The 24,104-nt window shown below is 46.1% G+C and overlaps 1 protein-coding gene across 5 annotated transcripts in view; it reads right to left on the bottom strand.

The window, feature by feature from the left end:
- LOC120380657 (DEP domain-containing mTOR-interacting protein-like) overlaps window positions 1-24,104 on the bottom strand; it is a 54,068-nt gene continuing 29,964 nt past the window's right edge. For 3 of the 5 annotated variants that reach the window (XM_039498583.1, XM_039498582.1, XM_039498578.1), the window contains exons 2-9: window positions 23,068-23,246; window positions 15,561-15,684; window positions 10,786-10,964; window positions 9,110-9,295; window positions 7,126-7,266; window positions 5,781-5,851; window positions 3,264-3,368; window positions 1-891 (exon numbers count right to left, since the gene is read on the bottom strand). In XM_039498583.1, coding sequence (XP_039354517.1) covers window positions 766-891; window positions 3,264-3,368; window positions 5,781-5,851; window positions 7,126-7,266; window positions 9,110-9,295; window positions 10,786-10,964; window positions 15,561-15,684; window positions 23,068-23,104 — 969 coding nt within the window. In that variant the 5' untranslated portion in view covers window positions 23,105-23,246 and the 3' untranslated portion in view covers window positions 1-765. The remainder of the gene's footprint in view (window positions 892-3,263; window positions 3,369-5,780; window positions 5,852-7,125; window positions 7,267-9,109; window positions 9,296-10,785; window positions 10,965-15,560; window positions 15,685-23,067; window positions 23,247-24,104) is intronic. The other 2 variants (XM_039498579.1, XM_039498580.1) reach the window with 2 other exon arrangements.

Raw genomic sequence — 24,104 nt, 5'->3', positions numbered from 1 at the left:
CAGTAGTTTTAAAAATATAGTTTAAAAAGACATTTTCAAAAAATTAAATGTTGGAAACCTCTTAGATGCTTCAAAAATAAAAGTTATTTCCCTTGAGTATGTCAACTTTCATCTGGAAAAGGGGTCTCTTTCCTGTTTATAAGGAAACGTAACTCACTGGGGCATTCTTTCCTTTATTTCTTGATGTGATCACTAGCGCCATGTACTGCATCATCTGGAGTGTGTACAGCTTTCAGATAAGGCGTTTTTAGCTGACTCTCATGCCGGGCAGTCTCCTGAGCTCAGATATTCTGCTCAGGGTCATCACACGGAATGGTAGGTTTTTTAAACAAAACCAACAAGCTTCTCATCACTTACCGGTTCCTGGAGATCAAACAAACTCAGTTAAATTCTTACTTAACTTGCAACTTGACCTCAGGTCCTTGTAGGTGAAAGGACCATGTGCGCTAAGGACCCAATCCTGAGTGTGGCCAAGCACCTCCATTGACTCTAAAAGGAGCTGTGGGTGCTCATCTTCTCTCAGGATTAGGCACTGAGCCACAAATACCTCAGTCCTGTCTGAGCCCAAGAGACCTGCCTCATCAGATTCCAATTACTTAAGACAAGTCAAAATGTCAGGCTACATTTCAGGCCTAGTCTCTTAGAATGAGAGACCAGGTTTGGTCCGTCCCCTAATTATAGCAGACTCATGTAACTGATCACTCCATCCTTTAGTAGCTGAAGCATCCCTCCTCTTGGAACAGTGATGAGGAGAGGATTCTTCACTTATTCAACGGCTTCCATGACCTCCAGAACAAGCGTTCGTGGTCCCGTCATGATGAGGCTGCTGATGGTCGGATAGTCCAAATGCAGAACGTACATTCCGTTCACAGAGAAAACAAACTGACACACCTGCAGTGGAGAGAGAGGAATGTTTTACAGTGATGTGATTGCACTGCAACTGCACCTGCTCAGAAGAGTGAGACTTTGTGATGATGGTATCGCTTACCAAATCCTACAACCAGAAAGCATTTTATACACTTTATAAATTGCACTAATAGTCACTGGATTCTTAATGGTAACCCAAGGGATTTATATTGGGAGCAAATGGTGAATGCAAAGCCCCCTTTATGAGCAGGTGACGTACATGTAAAAAGCTGACAGTGAGACTTAATATTTGCTATTTTTTTAAAATAATGAGAATAGAGGAAAGGGTCAGATGAAATGAGCTCTTGAGCAAATGGAACAAATTCACCTGCACCTGTTCCCTTCCAATCCTGCCTGAAGCAGATGAGCAAGTCTAACTGTTTCTGTCTCTGAAGAATCTTATTACTTCAAATATCCCAGCAAGTGACTTGAAGGATAAACAAGACCTGTACAAAAATTGCTCCTCGACTGCTGGGGGATTTATGAATTTCCTCTTTCCTTTACTCTTAGAAATTGATCTTCAACCAGAGCACAAAGCCCATTTATTCTTGGTTTGCTGGTCTAAAATGGTTTTCAGAAGCTCAGCTCATTGCATACGAGCTGGAATCAGCAGAGCGATTACAAGATGAATGAAGGCAAACGCTTCTCCCTGTTCCCAAAGGGAATGCTTTATCACTGCAGAGTCATTCTGCAGCTTTCACATGCAAAGAAAAAGAATTCCACGTACAACTTTCTTTTTAGTAAGACAGAACACACTTATTACCCCAGGAGCTTTAACACTGGGTGTTTCAAAGCAGTGTGCTGCTCTTTCTCTGCATTAAATAATTTATATGCAGTATATTAACAATTAGAGCTGATTGGGAATTTTCCACTGAAAAGGTTTTTTTTGGATATTTGTTTTTTGTTTTGTTTTATTGAGAGAAAACGTCTCCACAAAATCAAAGTCCCACAGGAAAAAGTTGAATATTTTTTGACAAAATTGAAAATTTTTCATCAAGAAAACTGAAACAATTTTCAGGTTGACCCAAATCTAAACATTCTGATTTCTTGACCTGAATCAAAATGTTTTGGTTTGGGTCAATTCAACATTAGCTTGTGTCTGTCTGAGTTGCTGCAATGCCTCATGGGAGTTTTAGTTCAGGCATCTCATGCCCCCTTCCTTATCTGAGGGCTGGGTTCTAGACTGGACTAAATGAATCCTCCATGATGTACCACAATTCCCCCCTCCCCAGTTGAACGATCACAATGCATCATGGGAGTTGTAGTCCATCCGGGGAGTCTGGCCCATTGCAGAGAACGAGGGCATGAGGCATCTGAATACAAATCTCATGAAGCTCAGGTGGGTGCAGTTCTGTGTAAAACCAAGCCATAACAACAAAAACATTTCCAAATAGACGTTTTTCTGAACTTCCCATCCTATGGATGGTGTCAATATTTTGACTTTTCATCCTGACCGAGGACAAAGATAAATGTTGAAATCCCAGTTACAGAAGGGAAAGAACAGGTAGTTTTCTAGTGAATACCTAACACGCTGGCAGTGTGTGTGGCACATCTCTCTCAGCAGCTGGTGTGCTAGAGGATAACAGCCTATTAATGCTACCAGCTAATGAGTTACTCCTTTAGTTGAAGTAGTAGAGGTCTGTGCTGCAGTGCTGAAGGTCCTGGGTTTGAGCCCTGTTGTCAAGCCACATATGGGGAGAATCATTACAAAAAAGATGCTGATGAAACTGAGGATGACAACATTGACTAGAGGCAGATCCAGCCAAGGGCAGGCACTGTGCAAACCTCCCTCACACGGCAGTGACAAAGCACAATTGTGTCTTGCAGCATCTCTGCTGTGTTGTTCTAGGTCTCTCCTGAACAGAGCACAATAGCCACAGCATTCAAAATTCTTCTCCGAAATAAACTCATCAGGCGACCTACAAGCCCAGAGTCAGTGTCAAGCTCCCACAGAGTAGTATGTGACACAGGTATTTGAGGACACCGATCTGTAGAGGTAATGCAGTGTAATGGGCCATGCAATGTTTCCCTCTACACTGGCTCTCCCCCCACTCTGAGGTTTAGATCAGAGCAGCAACAGTCACAGCTGGGTCTTCATAAGCCCTTGAAAAGAGCCAGGCCCCGGCCACCTTAACACACAGAGGTCCCATTGCTGGCAAGGAGGCGCATGCTTTGCAATCCTCACTCCAAGCATCCCAGGGACTCCTACAGCTTTGAAACCTAGTACTGAGTGATGACTGAATTCACTCGCCCTGCAGTCAGTGGATTAATGCCGGGGATGAATTTGGCCCAACATGTTTGATCAACATACAAGTGATATCACATGGTACACCAGGAAGATCCAGATTATACAGTACCTTCATGCCTGCTGCAGCAGCAGGTCCTCCTGGGTCCACAGCCTGGATATGGCAGGGTCTCCCTCCACGGACCACAAACCCCCAGCCCACAGCATCCCCCACAATCTACAAGCAGAACAGAGGGACTGTAAGGGCCTCACAAAGATTGTCTTGCCTGCATGTAGATGACCACGCAAAGGAGTTCTGCTGAACTGAAGTGGTCAGCATTTAGCCTTGCCCCGTTATCACTGCCACTAGCGAATGCCCCACATACTCTACAGTGAGATAAACTCTAGACTGGGCCAGCCAGCTTCAGAAAACATGTGCACACGTCTCTGCTTAGGGCACTTGACTGGGATGTAGAAGACCCAGGTTTGAATCCCCATTCTGCAGCAGATCTTGAACCCAGTATTCTCCCTCCAAGTGAGCATCCTAACCACAAGGCCACAGGTTGTTCTGTGGTGGGTTGCTCCAGTCTCTCCTCTTGAAGCTGTTTCACTGAGTATAAATACTTAAATATTCATTGAACCAAAGAGAAAGAATAACTCTTGAACCTGGTGATGAAGGCACTCATTGGTAGGTAGGAGAGGACTTAAATCTTCTCTCTGCCTGATTCAGAGTAGGGATTTAAATCCACATCTGCTATCTCCCAGCTGAGTGCCTTAATTGCCGGGCTAGAGTCATTCTCCCTGAAAGAATTCTCCTCTTGTGTTTAATGTGTGACATGCTAGAAAGTGCTCTAGGTTCTAAAACTCCTCTGGCACTTCATTAGGAGAACTATTTACAGGGATGCTGCAGCTAGCATTCCAACCACGTGCACACAGACTGGCTTTCTCGTGCCTCCTCCAGACTCTTCCCTCATGCAACCTGTGTTCCTCTCTCCAAGTTCCATGCAGCTTACTGTAGCCTGCATGCCATTTGTGACCACTTGTGTTCAAGGACAAATGTATATAGTGTAAATGAAACAAGTTACAGTAAGACTATATCCAGGATCTGTGTTGCTGATTCCCTCTCTAACAGGAAACCAACCTGCTAGGACCCCTGACATCTTCTGTTAATCATCGGAAGAGCAACAATATATTTCTGGGGCATACACCAAATGAGACTCAAAACCACAAGGTTTAACTGAGATTGTCTCCAAAGTTACTTTCTAACTAGTATTCCTATGCTGTCAAGAGTACAAGGATCACGCATAGACAATGCAAGATTTTTAAGCAAGTCACATGCAAAGAATATACCAAGAGACACTGCTGCACCATGCACGACGCTTGCACTTTTGCTGGCAAGGGAAGTCACACGCTGAACAAAAACATCCTCTTTCCCCACTTTCGCCCCCCCAATCCCAGCTTGTCTGAGAAGCATGCTGTAATGGTCAACACATACAAAGGAACCCTCAAAGGGCATCACATGTTACAAAACAGCAACAGCAGCAGCACAGCTAAGGAGCGGAAGTGAGCCGTGCAAAAGCAGCTGAAAGGCCCGGCTTGACAGAGTTGAAAGTCAGAGCAAGGCTGGTACTGAGAACTGATGGCATGTCCTTAAACACAGCACTCAGAAAGAGGCCAAACAGGAAGTCCATTTTTTTTTTGCACTCACTTTAGGCCAGATCCACTGCTCTCCTCCAGCCCCCTTGTGCCATTCTGGTGGGGCAAGTGGGCCATAAAACATTTGGAACTGGCTACTTGGAGATTCCCCCGGTATAAAGTGAATCTCTCAATGTCCAGTGGAGCTGGACTGAAGGATCTGGCTCATGGATTGGAGATTCATTCTATTCAATTCCTCTGCAAGGGAGCGAAGAAGGAAGAGTGGGAGATGTATGCAATTCATCATTTAGAGGGGAAAAAAGATAGATAGATCTTCAGGGCAGGGACTGTCTCTCACTATGTGCACATAGAGTGCCTTGCACAATGGGGCCTTGATCTGTTGAAGCCACTAGATTCCAAAGTAATACAAATAATAATAAAAAACCCCAACAACTATGGTTTCCTAAGTTGCATAACCAGGAGCTCAACACCTGAACATTCCTAGAGTTCAGAATGGTTTCCTATTCCCTTTTGAACCCACAGAGTATCTTAATAAACTTAGAGATGCCTTCAGCTATCTGTAAGTAGATCACAGGAACCAGGTGCACACAGAGTGGCATGGAAAGGCAATCAACCTGTGACAGGAAAGGGAAATGAATGTCTTAGTGCCTTTGACAAGCGAGGCTGCCGTTGTACAAGCTTAGATGGAATGCAATGGAGGTTTCTCCTTAAAAGGACTTTTCTCCTTTCTCCACCCTGACACATATACAAAACATCACCAAGCAGCAGCAACCCGGAGACAGTCACTGCCCATTCAAAACATAAGAATATCCCAAGGCACCAGCTCACAAATCTCATGTGAGTTGAGCAACGAAAAAAGGTCCTGATGACGTGAGATTCAGTCACAGTTAAAACACACAAGAGTGAAAAACGACAGCACCTAGAAAGCTAACAAAGCAGCCAGAGAGGGTTTAGCGTTACTGCAAATGTTACAGCATTCTGACTGGTCACTTACGGTTAGTGTTTTCTTGATGTATGGAGCCCCAGGGGACAGGAGCTCCTCATTGGTGATAGGCCTCTTTAGCACTAGAGCCAAAGGTGACAGATCCGATTATAATCACGTGTGCAAAGGTTAAATACGATATAATGCACAACGAGGAAGACTGGGAAATACCAGCCTGGAGAATGGATGCACAAACCATCGAAAGCTTTTCTGTGCAAAAAAGCATTCTACGGGAACAGAGCAGGTCTGGGACAAATTCAAAGACATCTTCCTTATCTGTATTACTTCTATACAAGTATCAGAACTGGCAAGGAAAGTTTCCACTGAAACGTCCCTCTACTTCCCACAACACAAAAGTGGGGGAGGGCAGTTTAAAACAAGAAAAAAAAAGTTTAAAGTTTTTGAAAATGGAAATTAAGATTCTGTTTTCCAAGGAGAACCTGAAATATTTTGATCAACACAAAACAATTTGTTCTCTTAAAAAAAAGTGTGTAGAAATTAAACATGTTGCAATGTGCTCTAACATACACACATATTTACAGAGCCCAGCATTAAAGGGCCCTTCTCCTTAGAAAGACCAAAACAGCACCAGAAAGGTGCAGCTTCTAAGCATGCTGTTTTGGAGATGGAACGAACCCCTTCAAAAAGACGGCCCGCCTCAGAAAACTGTTCTCCAAAGTGGTGTACAAGTAAATATGCTCAAGGGACCATAACTTTAAAACCTTTCTGGTATAATCGTGTTTGTTTCTGAACAGAAAAGGTCTGCCCTGAGAGGAGAGGAGGCATACAACATTGCCAGAAAAAAAATGGTTTCATTGCAATGAGAGGCAGTGTATAAAAATGTGGCTTACGGCAAGAAGCCAGCTTCAACCTTAATTATGGAATGGCAAAGCCAAGGCCTTTCTGGTGCCAATCCCTTTGCCAAGCCAAGATCACACTGCCATCTGCCCCCTGCACTAGAACTGGAATTGAGCTACCGCATGCAAGATGAACTTCCCTAGCATTGTGTCAAGTATCAGAGGGGTAGCCGTGTTAGTCTGGTTCTGTAGAAGCAGCAAAGAATCCTGTGGCACCTTATAGACTAACAGACGTTTTGCAGCATGAGCTTTCGTGGGTGAATACCCACTTCTTTGGATGCAAGCTTGTATTCACCCACGAAAGCTCATGCTGCAAAACGTCTGTTAGTCTATAAAGTGCCACAGGATTCTTTGCTGCTTCCCTAGCATTGTTCATGCAAGGCTGCCCTTTCCTTTTAGGCCTGTTGAAATTAGCCTTCTTATCACTAGTCTCAAGTCTAATGACATCTCTTCAGCCCTTCCGAGCGTTAGGTAAGTGACACTGAAATGGGAGACCTCACCTGATTTGGGGTTGCATTCAGCTGCTGGCAGGAATCCCAGGCTGGGCGTAGGAGTGAAATAGGGGTTGGAACTTCCGGCAAGAGAGGTGACGCTGCTCCTCCGAACCGCTGACACTATTTTGATCTCCTTGTTGGGCTGGACTGAAAGACACAGATACAACTCCTCCCAGATCTTGGCTAGGGGCGAGCAGACTGGTTTGGCTAGAGTTTGGCCTGCTTTTTCAGCCCAGGTTTGACAGTCAGAGAAGCGGTTCTCCTCCCACTCAATGTACACACGTCCACCTGCCCTCAGTCCTTACAAAATACCCAGCCCACTTTTGCAGACTCAGGAGGGCTGAATGATTTAGGAAACTGTAAACCTTCAGAGGATCTCCCTTCACTAGTCTTTACCTAGCAAGGCCCGTAGATTCCAAGGCCAGAAGGGACCACTGTGATCATCCACACCGGCTTCCTGGATAACACAGGCGAGAGAACTGCCCCACAATAATCCCTCGGATACATATTTCAGAAAACCATCCAATCTTCATTTTAAAATTGTCAGTGACGGAGAATCCACCACAACCCTTGGTCATTTATTCCAGTGGTTAATTACTCCCACCATTACGTCTTATTTCTAGTCTGAATTTGTCTACATGCAACTTCCAACTATACCTTTCTCGGCTAGATTGGAGAGCCCATTATTAAATATTTGTTCCCCACATTGACACTTATGGACTGTGATCGTCACCCCTTAACCTTCTATTTAAGCTAAATAGATTGAGCTCCTTGAGTCTATCACTACAAGCATGTTTTCTAATCCTTTACTCATTCTCGTGGCTCTTTTTAGAACACTCTACAACCTATCAACATCCTTCTTGAGTTGAGGGCACCAGAACTGGACACAACATTCCAGCAGTGGTCGCACCAATGCCAGATACGGAGGTACAGAGTAAGAGTATCTCTGCTTTTACTTGAGATTCCCCTCTATAGACATCCCAGGATTGCATTAGCTGTTTTGGCCATAGTGTCACACTACGAGGGAGCTCGTGTTCAGCTGGTTGTCCACTACCATGAACCCCAAATCTTTTTCAGAGTCACTGCTTCCCAGGATAGAGTCCCCATCCTGTAAGTACGGCCGACATTTTTTGGTCCTAGATATATACATTCAGCCAAATTAAAGTGCATATTGTTTGCTTGAACCCAGTTTTCCAAGCAATCCAGATCTCTCTGAATCCGTCACTGGTCCTCTTCATAATGTAGAGCTCCCTCACTTCATGTGTCATCTGCAAACTTCATCAGCAATGATTTTCCGTGTCCTTTCAGGTCACTTGTAAAAATGTTAAATAGCATGGGGCCAAGAACCAATCCCTGCAGGATGCTGGCAGAGGTGACAGCAGGAGCTTGGATACCAGCCAGGTGTCATCCCCTGGATTTAGATCCATTTTCCTGCTTCTCATGTTGCTCTCCTTGTTTCCTGCTTCTCACTTGACTGCTGCAACTCAGCATAGCCGACATCAACCCCAAGCCATAGGAGCCCAGATTTTTTTTTTTTAATTTAAAAGCTGAACTGGAAGCAGTGCAAGATTCTCTTCTGCTATGGGTAGGAGGCCTGTCAGGTCCTTTAAATCTGAGGATGCGCACAGGAGATTGCTGGATCAGAGGTGCTTTAACAGCAGCTCCCCTCAGGTGGTGTTCGGGGCCTGCACTACTCAGGAGGGTGCACTGATGATCTGGGAAACAAGTGGTTATTCACAGAGAAGCTTTCATTTAGCTGTTCTATTGGGAAGGGGAAAACCAAAGAGCAGAGAGGCTTGAGTTGTTTTCCTGGGGGTGTGAGGGGAGAACATGGGGAACAGAGCAAGGAGCTGGCAGCTGCCAGTCCCAGGACATTGCCCGACACCAGTTCCTTAGGAGGGGCATTCAAAACCAGCAGCAATGCTACCTGCTCCTTACACAATCTCAGTATAGCAGCACCCCCTCCAATCCCCCCAGCATCCCTGATTACCTGAGAGGAAGCTGGAGTTGCCTTGCTCCGGGTTGAGCTTGCGGAGGCAGAAGGGGCTGTCAGGGCTCTCCGACAAAGCCCGGGGCGAGTTCTCGTTGAGCAGCTCCGTGAGCCGTCGCCTCCGGCGGAAGTTGATCCGGAACTGGTAGAGCAGGTTACTGTCAAAGAAGTGGTGCTTGCTGGAGACTGGGAAGAGAACAGGAAAGGGTAGAGCGGCCATCAGGGGTCTCATAGCAAAGGGGAGCTACATCTTCGCCATTCAGCAGCAGGGCTGGAGGAGAAGACCTGCTGCAGTGTTACCAATGCACCATTTGCAGTGTTACCAGTTCTAGTGAGTGTCACAATATTTGGTGTTTTTTTTCCTTAAATCCCCAACTTCTGGAGTCATGTGAGGAGGGGAGACTCTCAGCTTTCATTAAAAAACAAAATGTGAACTTCTAACCCTCAGGTTGCAGAGAAAAGCTTGAAAACACGACCCCATAAAAGCTAAAAACCAAACCTAAAGCTCAGAAACCAGAAGGCAAATAGAAGGAGCCCAACAATCATTATTTTTAAAGCCTCGGGCTTTTAGGGAGCCTGATTCAGGATTTTTTTTAATGCTCAGGATTTTCAAGACAGGGTGTGTTCTAATTCCCCTTTTCAGTATCACAAGGGTCTGGTGAGGGAGGAAGCTATTCCATTATCAAACCCAGCCATGGGATGCAGCCTCATCCCTTCCCCTCCCAATCCCTGCCTCTCCAACAGCCAGGCATGGCAGAGTGTGGGACTACGCCTCCCACAATGCCTTGCATTGCAGGAGCACACCAAAGTAAGGTTGATAATGTCAAGCAAAAAACATTCCAGTGAAAATCCCACAGTCCAGTCAGGCTGGGGTTATTACAAGCTAGTGTTGGGTTTATTGGTGGTACAGAAATAACTGACAGGACGTTACGTTGATAACCAATGAGGCATTTCCTCATTGGCAAGAATGAGATTTTTTTTCCCCGTTGGTTTGAGGAGGAGGAGGAGGAGAAGTAGTGCTGCTCTATCAGTGCTGATTACAGCCCCAGAGCAGCTAGAGGCTTTTGCTAAACCAATCAGCAGTGAAAGAGTTAACCCCCTTTCCCAGAGGAATGGAGGCAGCACTGTCAGAGCCATTGTCTCGCTGAACAAGCAAATGCAGAGCTTGTCTCTGCAAGCTCGGGTGCCGCATTTCCACCTGCTCCACAGTAACTCGCCATGTAGACGAGCCCTCCGAAATATATGGCCTTAGAAATGGGCCAGATATTGAGCGAGCCCCTCCACTTCAACTGCCTTATTTCTTCATTTCTAATGTTGGCGAGGAATCTCCGCTCTGATCTCGCAGAGCGTGTGCACAAGCCGGCTTCACGTGTCTCGAAATCCAGATGTGAATCCCACTTCTGTGGCTTGGGAATAACACTTTGAAGAGATGCCAGAAAGTGACTCAGATTCCGTCTCAAACGTTCAAGGGTGACACCAGTCTGCCCAGGCCCCAGCAGTCCCCTATTCCAAAAATAGAACTAAATGGCCCCATTGCTATCTCCGAGTAGAAACTAGCACTCGGCACATGACCAGCATTTGTTACTTGTTATAAATGGGGGGTTGTTCCAAGCAAAGCAATGATAGCTAGCCCCCTCCTTCACCTTCCTTCCCCATCCCCAGGAACTCCGGCTTACCATGCTGAACGATCCCATGTTCCAACAGTGCTCGGCCCAGCTCCACAGCTTCCTTTCTGTTTGCTGTCTCCCCTTCCTGGATGAGCCAGTCAATCATTTCACAGCCCAGGAACGTCCTCTGGTACTTCACAGAATTCTCCTCTCTTGCCTTCAGTATGGAGTCTTCTACATTGATCAGCCTGGCACAGAGAAGAGACATGCCAATGAGTAAGGAGCGGGATGGACCGAGAAGAGTGATCTTTTCTTTAGCCCTATAACTACACAAGACGCTTGACAGGAACTAAAGCCAACTGAAGCATTGGTTGTCCCACCTGTCATGAGCAGAGAGAAAATAAACAGTGGGGGGACCCAATACATGTTACTACGCCATAATATGCTTGATTATGTAACTCCAAGTGTCAGACATTTCCCCTCTCGAGCCATTAGCTCAGGGTAGTTTTTGGAATGACGTTGTTCCCATGTCAGAATGCTGTATGTGGAGGACCCAGAAGATGAATCTCATGGTAACATCAAAGCCAGTAAGAACCACAAAGACTGTCTAGGATGTTTCATGGATTTGATTGGGGTTTAAAGGAGGTGGGCATGCTAGAATGGATGAGAAAAAGAGAAGTCCTCAAGGAAAGGAAGACTCTCGCCCAGCATGGAGACATGAGAGATGGACAGAGGAGTCTGTCCAAGCTTCTACTTACAATTCCACCATAAATAAATACTCACTCCTCACTGAGATCTGGTTTATAAGGCTACAGGGGTGGGAATTGCTGTCATATGAGGAAGGACCAAAGAACAAAGCCTAGCTTGGCTACACAGTGATGGAGGGGTAATAATTACCTAAGGATTTTGAATGTGTGGACACCATGAAAGGAGAACTGCTTAGGGGGAACAGCTAAGTGTGGCCAGACAAAATTAAGAAAAGGAACATTGTAGGCTGAACAGTAGGGTAAGCATCCAATGAGTACTTTCTTTGCCCAAGGAATCTGCACTGGTTTAACTAATTAATTTTAAACTGACTTAAACCAGTTCAAACCCTTATGTAGACACTCCAGGAATCAGTTTAAGCTAAGATGAAATAAATATCTACACAGCCTATTGTGGTGGCTTAACCACATCAGTTTAAAACCTCTCCTTTATTTAAAACTAGTGCAGCTTTCTCATGTAGAGATAGCCATTGGGCTCCCCAGGGAAATGGCAAAAGCCCCATTGCTTAAGACAAGTATGGTGAGAAAAAGCACTTTTAAATGAGATGTTTAACCCACATGATCAGAACCTAAATTCTAAGTCTCATTCAAAACACAGCTGAGGAGACAGGTGAGTCACTCAATAGTTTAATGCACAATGGAAAACACCAGCTAATTCCAAAAAGATGAGCTGTAATGAGCTGTGCAGGTAATTGTAACAGAGCCCAAAGCCAAGTTAGAAAGGTAGCGTGGGAATTTTACTTGTTTCAGGTGAACCCATGCAAAACATGCTCCTTTCACGTGGATTTGAATCAAATCCAGGCAAAAGAGGGTGGTTTCAGCACAGCCAATTCAAGGTCAACTCAAAGCAAGACAGAGCAGGAGAGCCAAAAAGTAACAAAAGGTTCCTGTAACCCCCTGAAAATCTAAACTGCTAAAAGGGCACAGCTTAAATGCAGTTAAACCCGCGGCTTCCTGAATTCCAGAAGTTTAAAACTGATGTGTCCACAAGAGGGTGCCCTAACCCCACATATGCAAACAGCTGGACACCTTCAGAAGGCATTTCTTAGGGCTTGTCTACAATTGAAATGCTACAGCTGTGCCACTATAGCACTTCAGTGTAGATACGCCGAAAGGGGACGGGGGGAGGGTTCTCCTGTCAGCAGAGACAAATCACCTCCCAGAGAGGCGGTAGCTAGGTCGATGGAAGATGGAAGAATTCTCATGCTGTCTACAGTGGGTTAGATTGGCTTCACTACACCACTCAGGGGTGTGGATTTTTCTAGCATAGACCAGGCCTTATGCTATTTTGTTTAGCAAAAAGCCCAACAGAAATATAGCCTTAATCTGCTAATTTCTGACAGATTGAAATCAGAACATGGGCCCAACAGAGGACAGACAGCACATGCTGAGTTCTGCACAAGTTTGCCCAGTGGTGGGTTCTCACTTTAACTGCAGTCTGAGATTCTGAGTGCTAGGTGCTTCGCCGCAGTAGAGCATTAAGATGAGCGAGTGCTTGAAACAACGAGGTACAGAAGTGATGTAGGCCTGGCCAGGGGGCACCGGAACAGGAGGCCCCAGGGGAACCATGGCCCTTCCACTTTTTTCCGGCTGTAAATATGAGTGACAAGGGGAGGAGGGGGCAGAGAGGAGCGAGCGGGGGCAGGATCTTGGGGGGGGAAGAGGCAGTACCGTAGTGGTGCCTCGCAGGAAGGGACAGCGTGGGGGTGGGCTTTTGGGGGGGTGGGACCACAGTTCAGGTGCCTGTGCGCTTCCCCCCACACACACACACACACACTTTTAGGGTGCTTCCGCCACTCCTGGGCCTGGCCGACACTTAAAAATTAGATCAGCCTAGCTACATTGCTAAGTGTCCGGCGCACCGGAGTTAGGGCCACCTAATCCCTGGTGTAAACGTGGCAAGTTTGACAGGAGAATTCTTCCATCAACCTAGCTGCAGCCCCTCGGCGAGATGGATTCACTACATCAATGGAAAAACCGCTTCTGTCGACACAGGAAACCGCTACATGACGGCGCTACAGCAGCAGAGTTGCAGTGCCGTACCGCACCGCTGGAGCACTGACATACCCTTTGTGGCTGAAACGAGTTTAAACAGGACTGGATCTGATTCTAGGAAGAGACCATTTCCGAGATTTAGAACTATAGGGTGCTGCAAAAAACCACCAGTCACTGAGATAGAAAATAGCTTCCCTCCCTAAATGAGAATTGGTGTCAGTTGTGATTTTTTTTTTAATGACAAAAATAAAATCTGTTTATTTCTCCCCTCTGCCCTGCCTCCAAATTTTGCCACTAGAAAAGGGGTGGGGTGGGGACCAAGAAGTCAAAAAGGTTGGAGGGGGGGGGTGTTAGGTTTTCAAAATCCAAAAACTTTATGGTTGTTTTGCAAAATGCATTAAAAAAAAACCAAACATGGAAATTTGGAAAAAAGTTACAATTTTTCAAAGTTTTCCGAGACAAACTACTAACATTTTTCACTCTGCTCTACCAAGAAGCCAAGGAATGCTTCACATGACGGGAGATGCCAGCAACAGCATCCAAGTCCAATGCAGGAAGGATGGTGAGGAGCCCTGCTGGTGTAAGGCCAGTGTTTTGCTCAGCAGAGAATCATTAGTGCGATGAGATTATACACAATTTCTGGAATTTAGCTCCTCGATTCCAAACCAAGCCTGTGCAGGGTTTCATTTCAGGCATAACAGTTAGCCTGCATACAGCTTTTTTATACTTTTTGAAGCACTGTAAAAGCATTGATCATATAAGACAGCCCCTGCAAGGTCAGTATTTTCCATTCCCATTTAACAGATGGGAGAAAAATAAAAACACAGAGATTAAGTGATTGGCTTAAGGTCAGCGTGAACGAGTAGGCAGGCTCAGCGTCTGGAACGCCAGGTTCCCGGCCCGACGCTGGGACCACAAGAACATACTGGATAATTGATGATAACGGCGAGAAGGGGGAGCGCTGTGGTTAAGACGTGTGATAGGGACTCAGGAGATTTGGAATCAGTTCCCAGCTTTGTCACAGACTCCCTGTGTGATCCCCCTGTTGGTGCATTGGCTGGGCCATCGGGATCTAACAGCCCAGAAACACCCATCCCCTTTTAATCGTTCCCACCTGACCAGAGCTCTGCTTCTCCACACCCACAAAAGGGGAGCAGCGCTGACCAGCTACTTGTGTTCTGCCTTCCAGTCCTATTAAGAGGCTAACTGGAATGCAGAGATCCAGATTCGCCAGGCAATTTCCCTAGTCAGACCCAGAGAAGAAGCTGGTTTTTGACCTGGAGGAGTAATTAGCGAAATCTCTACACACAGAGAGAACCCATCTTTGTGTGTGTGTTTCTGTGTCTCCCCCCCACCCCCACCCCCACCCCGCTCAATGTAAGGAAGCCGTCCATGGAATCTAAGCTACTTATCGGAGCACCCACATTACCATTAGGGTGACCAGATGTCCCGATTCTATAGGGACAGTCCTGATTTTGGGGTCTTTTTCTTATATAGTCTCCTATTACCCCCCACCCCCGTCCCGATTGTTCACCCTTGCTGTCTGGTCACCCACATTACCACAGTATCTTAGCATCTCACAGTCTTTAATGCAGTTATTCTCACAACACCCCTGTGAAGCAGGACAGTGCTGTTATCCCCTTGTACGGGGGGAAGTGATGCAGAGAGAGTCTAACTGATTTGCCCAAGGTCACACAGGAAGTCTGTGGCAAAGCAGGACCTCAAACCCAGACCTCCCAGATCCTAGGCTAGCACTTTAGCCATAAGCCAGAATCCTGTATTCACTATCAATGGCTCCAAGTCGAGAAGTCCAGATCTGGATCTGAATGTGAACTCCACCCAGAGCAGCAACGAGTTCCAATCCTGCATTCCAGTTCACAACCATCTCTGAACTCCAGTTCAGATGGTCCTGCTGCTTTGCTGGAGTGAGAAAGGCAGCAAGGAGTCAGAGCTGGAGCTACCAGTTGATGCTATGGAGCAAGAGAAACATTGGCAATGGTTCAGCTCCCTGGCTCTGGAGCTGCAGCTGCGAAGGCAGCCAGCAGACTGCGCGGCGATAGACCTTTCAGGGAAGGACTCACGTACGTCTCATAAAGGCTCTGCCCCCTCAGGAACACCTTTACATCCTTGTTGAGAGGAAAGGTCCCGTCGTCCTTGCGGAAACGGTAGAGCAACTTGGCATCCTTGTAGTCTGAGTGTTCATCACAAACTGGAAAGAAAATCAAAGCCGACAACATCAGGACTGCAGGTTTAAATACTACCCCATAATGCATACACTAGAGCTGAGCTCAGAACTCCAGCCTGAGCACAAAGCCAGCTTTCAGTCATTTAGGAGTTACAGGCAGCACACCGTGGGCCCAGTTTCCAGACCTCCAACTTTATGATTACTACAACGAGCTGTATAGAAACCATTCCTGCATGCACTAAGGCAGATGGGCATTCACACACCAACCAGAGTCCCATGCACAATAGCTGCACACCCATGTTTGGGGCAGGAAGTCAGCCACATGCACCAAACTTTGCTTGAAGGAAGTGAAGGAAGTTCTGATCCCGATAAGCTACATTTAGAGCTCTCAGGCGACTGAATGGAAAAGGCAGAATTTTTTTTTAAGTTCTAAATGTTGCAGTTCACCTATAAGCTTAAAAAAAGAAATGCAACCTTCTCCTAGTCTGGTGCATTAAAAAGCCACTGCCACATTTAGGGAAGCTTGGAGAGGGTGGGGGTTGGGGGAGATGTAACAGCCAAAAACTCATTAAATTGCCTCAGAATATTTACATTTCTCTTCCCCTATTGCAGATGCTTTGATATCTAAATGCAACTATAAAAGAGATTTTTCCACACAATCAATCTGCATCCACTCTGCCCAATTCATTCACTGGCAATCCATCAGGTCTGACATCAGATCTTTAAAGTTAGGTGTATGCAAATACAGCTACCTAATTTAAGGGGCCACACCTCATTTGCACCACACCTTGGGTATTTGTGCATTCCTCATTTGCACATGCCCGGCTGGTAGGTGTGTGCAGATGGTAATGTGCAGATATGTCAGATGCCACTGAAAGACAATAGGGTCACAGAGACAGACAACTGTTCTAAGGACCTGCAAGATCGGAGTTCAGCTCTCCCACTGACTTACTGTTTGAACTTGAATAAGTCACAGCACCTCTCTTCCTCAGTTTCCCTTACATGTAAAATAGGGATATACCCATTTAGGGAAAGTGCTTTGAGATTCATGGTCAGCTTGCACTAGGTGGTAAGTAGAGCAGGTCCAGGGGCGGCTCCAGGCCCCAGCACGCCAAGCACGTGCTTGGGGCGGAATGCCGCGGGGGGCGCTCTGCCAGTCGCCGGGAGGGCGGCAGGCGGCTCTGGTGGACCTCCCGCAGGCGTGCCTGCGGAGGGTCCACTGGTCCACCGGAGCAGCAGGACCGTGGAGCACGCCTGTGGAAGAGGTCCACCAGAGCCGCGGGACCGGCGACCGGCAGAGCGCTCCCCGCGGCGTGCTGCCGTGCTTGGGGCGGCGAAATTGCTAGAGCCGCCCCTGAGCAGGTCAAACGTTTGGGAGGGGTTGTTTGTGTCAAAAAGGTTTTTCCCTGTTGTAAAAAAAGTTTTGTTTTAGTGTGAAGAAATAACCTATTAATAAAAAAACCTAAGAAACACAAAACCATCCCCCTCTCCCCGCAAAGAGGAAGGAGATTTTTTTCCCTATTGAATTTGGGAGTGGGGAGGCAGGAGAGGAAGAATTATAAAAAGTCGCCTTTCGAAGTTTCATATAAAAATTTCACAGAAAGTTTGGAGTAAAAACCAAAATGTTCATTTCCTTAGGAATGTTTTGTAGAACTCTGCCTGCCTTTGGCTGACTGGCTCGAGTGCCAAGTATTATGGTTAACTTAAAAACCGTGCTCCCTGAATTGCCTTCATGGTGACAAACTGCAATGCCACAAACACAAGATGGGTCAGGCAGGAGGAGGACTATCTGAGCACACAGCTGTTTTAGAAATTAAGGGTGTTTTGCCCATTTTTTGACTAGCGGTGTTAGTGGTTCCCATGGTGTTACGATCAGTTTCATGGGAAGGAGAGGGATCAACGGAAGTTCATATGCTCAGCGCCTTACAGGCTGGAGCCCATGGAAAGACGACGCACTTTTGCAGCTTGAAGGCCTGGGGGATACCCAATTTCCAATCCTGGGTCCAGTGTATGTTCTAGTCCCTAGTTAGATCATATCTCACAAGTAAGCAATAGCCCAGGAAGTGCATTTCGTGGTATTATTCTTGCCTCTCTCAAGGATGTTGGGACTCGGGGAGGGGAGGGGGGATGGATTTTAACTAGCCAGAGAGCCCTCTTACTAGAGGACTAAGAACAATAAATGATTGAAAATCAGGAAATAAAAAAAGTCAGCCTCGTGCATTAACCAGGTGATTAACAGAAACGTGGAAGGATGACGTCTTTGGTGACCAAAAGCTGTGCTCCTGCCCAGCATTCCAAAGGCTTTAATCAAATAATGGGTTTCTTTGAAACTGTCAACCTGGCGGTGAAAAAAAAAATAGCTGGAAAGATGGAAAATAATCAGATTTAAGTGTTAATGGTTAACCCTGAACTAATTGCTGCTACTTAATGCTGCTGTGATAAAGCGCAGCAACAGAGGGTATTTTTATTCATGGCAGCTTAACGTACAAGGCATTAATCTCTCATCAGGCAGCTGATGACAACAGATAGAATGTTTGTGTTGCAGTGGTCAAGGGGGTTGTTTCTAAACTCCATTACCAAGGAGGGGTTGAAGTCAACGAAAGCTGCACCTGCCTTCCACCGCCTCAGCTCCGATAAGGAGAGCGTAAATGCAAACTCCAGTGTTACCACCGCTCGTGGTGTTAAGGATCTAGGGGCAGGTTTTCAAGAGAGCTCAGCTCCTGTTTAGGCACCTAAATGAAGTGGGCAGATTCTTCACCAGAGCGCAGGAGCGCCCATGGAGAACAATGACATATTATCCCATCTCCCTTCCCCCGCTAACCTCAAGAGTGATGGACGAAGGCTCTTCTTGGAAATTTGGCCCCTAAAATCGGGATTTTCAGCCTTCATTTTATACCCTCCCCCATTTGGATCTTCCCAGTCACTCCAGATGTCAGAGGGTGAGAAACTCTTCTTAACACGTCTGAAAGACTAAGTTAACATGGGGCCTGCCCCAGTCATTGGCCTGTCCAGCATTTAGCACAACGGGTTTGCCACTTTGCACTAGGTGCCCAGGTGTTACAAGCAACAGCCATTTAAATTCACCTTTGATTGTCATTTCTGTAAAGAATCTACATTTCCAGAGGGTCTTCCATTCTGAAGGGCCCAAAAGGTGTTAGCTATAGTCAAAAGATCACTAACATGCAGCTACTTCTGGGGCAGAGCTGGACAAGAACACAGGACAGGTACATTTTTCCACAGACATTAACTACACCCACTCTACCTGTGCATACACATGGTATACTGCACCCTCAACTAAGTCAAACATGTTCTTTCTTGATCGTTTGGAGGGAAATTGCAGGTTTTGGCAATAGGTTTTTCCACAAAAAGAAATGTATTTCCTTTAAGATTTTGTTTCTTCACTGAAAAATGTTAGCAGAAAATGTAAAATGTTGATGAAAACAAATGGGGCACATTTTTGGTTTTTTGGCATTTCACCTAAAACTTTCTGTGGGGAAAAATGTTCCAGACTAACCCTCAACTTACAGACACATTTTTGTAATTTTTCAGCCAAGAGGAAATCTGCATGGTCATTTTACAACCCTCCTTCCAAAACCAGAGGTTAAAATCCTGCATGCCTGAAAGAGAGAGTGGTGTCCCTTGTTCAGAGGGTGGATGCTCACCTCTGGGTGGTGTGTGTGGAAGGAACAAATAGCAACCCGTGAATAGGTCTCACATAATATCTAGTCAACCCAGAAATATGCCACAAGCAACCTCATACAGAGAGAGAGAAATTTGGGGTCTTTTGCTTCTGACAAGAACCAAGAAAGGTGAGCAAACAAGCTGGAGTGAGTCACCACAACTTCTACAAGCCTCAGAAAAGGCTGAGTGTGAAGTGAAGACTAGAGGAAGAGGGGTCGGGAGAGTGTTCAGGCCAAACTAGCCGTCACCTCCCCCACAAGACGAGAAAACACTGAATTCTTTGGAGGACACATGTCTTGAAAATCATCTTTTTAGACTCCTTTCCCTCCTTGTGGCTGACAACCAGACTAGAGAGGAGGATGCTCAGAGAAAGAATCAGGCAATCCATTGCCTCACGTACTCTCTGCCCCACAGACCCTGGAGCTCCCTTCACCACAGCCCAAGGCTTTGCTTGTACACGCTGTCCCAGACTGCCAGAAGAAGGCACCCTAGGAGTCTGTGTTTATTTTGGTTTCAGCCAGCATCAGGCTCTGTGTGACATACACAAGCCAGCCTTGTGTGGCTCCTGCAGGGGAAACAGGCCTGAAGTATATTCTGCCAAACCGTCGGCTAAAAGCTGAACATTCAGGCTCATTCAGCACAAGTCGCCCTTGCTCCTCCCCCGACCATTTGCTCTCCGTTGCAGATTTCGCCTTTGTTAAGTGTATCGCAGAGCATGCACATCACTCAACCAAGTTCACTCGGCTGGTCAATCACAGAGGCGTTTTCCATTCCCTCAAGTGCTCTGCGGTTATATGGCTTGGGTCCGTGCACTGGACACTAAGGACAGATGTTACATCCTGCAAAGTTAAGCAGCAATGCAGAAAGACTTCAATGAAGACAAGAGATCTGGCAGCAAAACCTACATTCTGTGTGCTATTAAAGAGAGAGGACTACTCATTTAAATACATGCAGAGAGTAGTTTGAGTCTCTCCGTAAAGATGGTTCTAGCATCAAGCATGAGGACCTCAGATGCCCCAAAGCTTGGGTCTGATTCAGCTATTGGGTTTTGGCTTGGCCCATTATAAAAACCAGCAAATAGCTGCAAAATGTGGATGCATATTCCACACTCAGTCACAAGGGTGCGTATAACTAGGGTTTGGCTTTAAGACCAACAGACGTGGTAGATTCTCCACACTTGGATTCTACCAGTCACGACCGAGGGTCTGGATAACACGCTCCAGTTCAACCGCCAGTTACTGGGCTTGATGCATGAATCAATGGGTGAAATTCGGCATTACGCAAGAGGACTGCATGGGCCCTTCTGGCCTTTCGTTGTTCCAGGGAGGGAGAGAGGAAGCTCACTTTTATTAGCCGCTAAAAAATAAACTGAGCTGTCTTGCCCATCTCCCCGTCCCCTCTCCTCCCCTCACAAACCAAGCTGATTGCATTCCCTTCTCTAAATGGAGCTGGGATTTTCATCTAGCACTGGCAGGATGGCATTGGGGACAGGCTTAGTAGATAACTCTGCAATGGGAGCACGTGCAGATGCCGCTTTGCCAGAGGTGCCGAGGCTTTAGTTTTGGGAAGCAGGGTGCAGTTTGTTATTAACCCTCATGAGATTTTATCTCCAGGAAGAGGATTTTTAGTTTCTTGATAACATCCTGGGAGTTTTCGATTGTGTGTTAAAGAACTAGATGTTTTTAATCCAGAGGATTGTCTCCCACCAGATCACCAAAGCAGGAACATCAGCACATTGGAATCTGGTTCCAAACACCCCCAAGTTTCAGGGAAGTGGGGTTGAGCTGATGTGGGATTTTGGCCCAGGCTCATCTCTAGTAACCTGAAAGTTAAATGTGAGACAGCGACTCTTCGCACTACCAGCAAACGTCCACAAACATCTTTCATGCCCACGCACCCAGGGTGAAATCCATCCCCATGTGAAGAGCCAGCCCAGGGCTTGCTTATGCACCATGAAAGTCTCACCACAAACCCTCAGACAGGTCTTATGAAATGCATCTGTCTTGTACCAATTCTCTATGCAGGATTGAGTTTCACCCTAAACGAATCTCTCTCCTGCACCTCAGTCAACACAAGCAACAAACAGCCTCACCCTAGCTGCAGCATAGGAAGTAGTGTGGCTGAGTGACCAGTGCACTGGCCTGGGACTCAGGATACCTGCGTTCTATTCCCAATTCTGATGCTGGGTGACCATGGGCACATCTCATCCCTCTGTGCCTCAGTTTCCCCATCTGTAAAATAAGGATAGTGATTCTGACCTCCTTTGTAAAGCATGTCAGGACTGACTGATGTAAAGCACTACATCAAAGCTAGTTGTTATTACTACAGTCACAATCTAGCAGTTGCCAGAAGAGTTCTAGAACTATTTCCTTCTCCAGGGAAGACAAGGATTTGTCTAAGAACCATCTGAAAACCAGTCTCCAGCCCCAGTGGTCTACAGCATGGCAGGGCCAGTCCGGTTCTCTCGAAAAGAAAAGGAAATAAATCTGTTAAGGCCAACCAGGTTAACTGTGCTAGAACGGAGATAGCGACAGCCATGTTTAAACATGGCTCATAATAGCTACCAGTCATGAGGAGAGAATATACAAAAAAGATTCTATAACTCCCAGAACTGGAGCCTAAGAAATTAGACCCTAATCCTGCAAGCACTTATACACATGTGAAACTGGGGCTTTAATTCAAATCTCTGCCCCCAAGAATTAAAGTATTATTATTATGCCCATTTTTCAGATGAAGATAAAGAGGCAGAGACTTAACCACGGAAGGCAGAGTGAGTCTGCATCAGAGCGAGGATTAAACCTCAGGAATTCCTCTCTCTTGCTCCAATACTCAGTTCTCTAGACCACGCCTTCCCTGGGTATCTAACAACATGGCCCAGCCCAGTGTTTGTATAAAAATAAGGTAGAGCTGTTGCAAGTTAAAAAAAAAAATTAAGAGCCAGAATAGTAGGAGCCATTGGTCAGGACCCGATTGGAGCTGGGTGCCAAGTGAGTCTTTACTCTGAGTTGGGTCCAAAGACAGGCTTTGAAAAGGGCACTGTACATTTTTCATTCCCAAGAGAGGCTTCCCTGCATGTTTGTGTTGGCCCTTGGGATGCCACGATCCGATCACGGTGTAGCGCTTGCTGGCATGCAAGCTGCACTACCGCTGTCCCTGCCCCAGACATGAGCTGGAAAGTTAAGGGACACTAGGCTGGTGCAGTAAAAATGAATTTTACTACTTTTTTTAATTTCTTCTATCATGCAGTTTCAGCCATTTGAGTATTTGCACATTACAACCATATTGCTGGGATTCAATTCCATAAAAATCTACACCACAGTATTTCGGCCGCTGCTGAACAGCAGAGTAGTGTCCAGGACAGGGAGACTGAGCTAGAACCAGTTGCATTATTGTTCCACCTTTTCCCATGAGACACACCTCCGAGGGTTATTTCATTCTTGTGCAGCCACAGTCTCTCTTCTGGAGTGGCTGCAGTGCAAGAGACTGGGAGCATCGTGCAACCTGAGAAGTGGTGCTATTAAACAGGAGCCCAGTTCTGCACATCTCAAACTCTGGGGGGTCATCCCCTTCGCTTCAGCGGAAGTACTCGCATGAGAAAGGGTTGCAGAAGTGGATCCTAAATAGGTAAGTTGGTCTGATAAGGGGGCACAGACAGGGAAATGACTAGTCCAGACTCTGTGAATTTTCTCTCTTGGGCAAGTTAAAGGGTAACTAGAGTTTACAAACCATGATGGATGATGTAATGGTCCATTAGCTTCTGCATTAGGCGGATACCCGTCTCTCGGTCTGGTGCTTCCTTGTGGTCAATCAGCCAGTCTGTAAGCTCCTTTGCAACAAAGCAGTTGGGGTACGTTCGAAGGTGGTGGCGCCTGTCCTTAATGAGCTTTCCATCATGAAGTCGAAGCCTAGGATGAGAGAACACTATGAAGTGTATGTGTAATTTCAGAGACATTTTAGATTACATGCCAGTGATGGATGTGCCACCATAGGCTTGGAGATTATGATAGTTTAGGCAGGAGTCAGGATGCTTAACTGCACCTCTTTGAATTGCAAGGTTGTGTTAGTTCTCATAAGGTTTCTGTCTGGTGAGTTTGCTGGTACCTTCCCCTGATGGTCCTGACCAGAACACAGAGGGAAAAGTAAAGTGAAAGTTGTGACCCTCAAAAATCCATTCACCCTGGATTTGGTTTCAACTAGTTCTTATTTTGCCTAAAATCAGCTGATCTTTCCCGAATACTTCACAGTAAACAAATATGCTTGTAGATATGCAATGTAAGAGGAGACATTAATCAGATGCTATTTTTTTCTGTCTTAAAACACGGGGGAACGATTTCATTGATGACTGACCATAACTGCTCCAAAATTTAGAGGTTGGTTATTCCCCATCACCATCACACATTGTTAAATTTTACCATTATCCACACTAGTCTTAGTCCTGAACTGCATTCTGGGGGTTATTTTAACATTATTTAGAAAATACACGGCAGCTGAGTGAGGTTTGTGAAGAAAAGCAAGAAAACTATCACTCATGCTTGCCCCAGTCTGTAGTTAGCTCTGCTCATCAGCACCAGGAAAGCAAGTCCTAGAGGTCAGCTATAGTATTCAGCACTAAAGCATCAAACAGTAGCAGGTCACGGTGGGTTGGGATGGGAATGTCAAAAAGCAACACTTGGTTTTGCTGTATGTATTTGACACGTATTTGGCAAATCACTTCAGGCAGTTATAAATTCCTACACAAAAAACTTAAACAGCACACCTTTACC

The sequence above is a fragment of the Mauremys reevesii genome, linkage group 13, assembly GCF_016161935.1.
Source record: "Mauremys reevesii isolate NIE-2019 linkage group 13, ASM1616193v1, whole genome shotgun sequence".
NCBI lineage: Eukaryota > Metazoa > Chordata > Testudines > Geoemydidae > Mauremys > Mauremys reevesii.
This window is presented reverse-complemented; position numbering and strand designations above follow the sequence as displayed.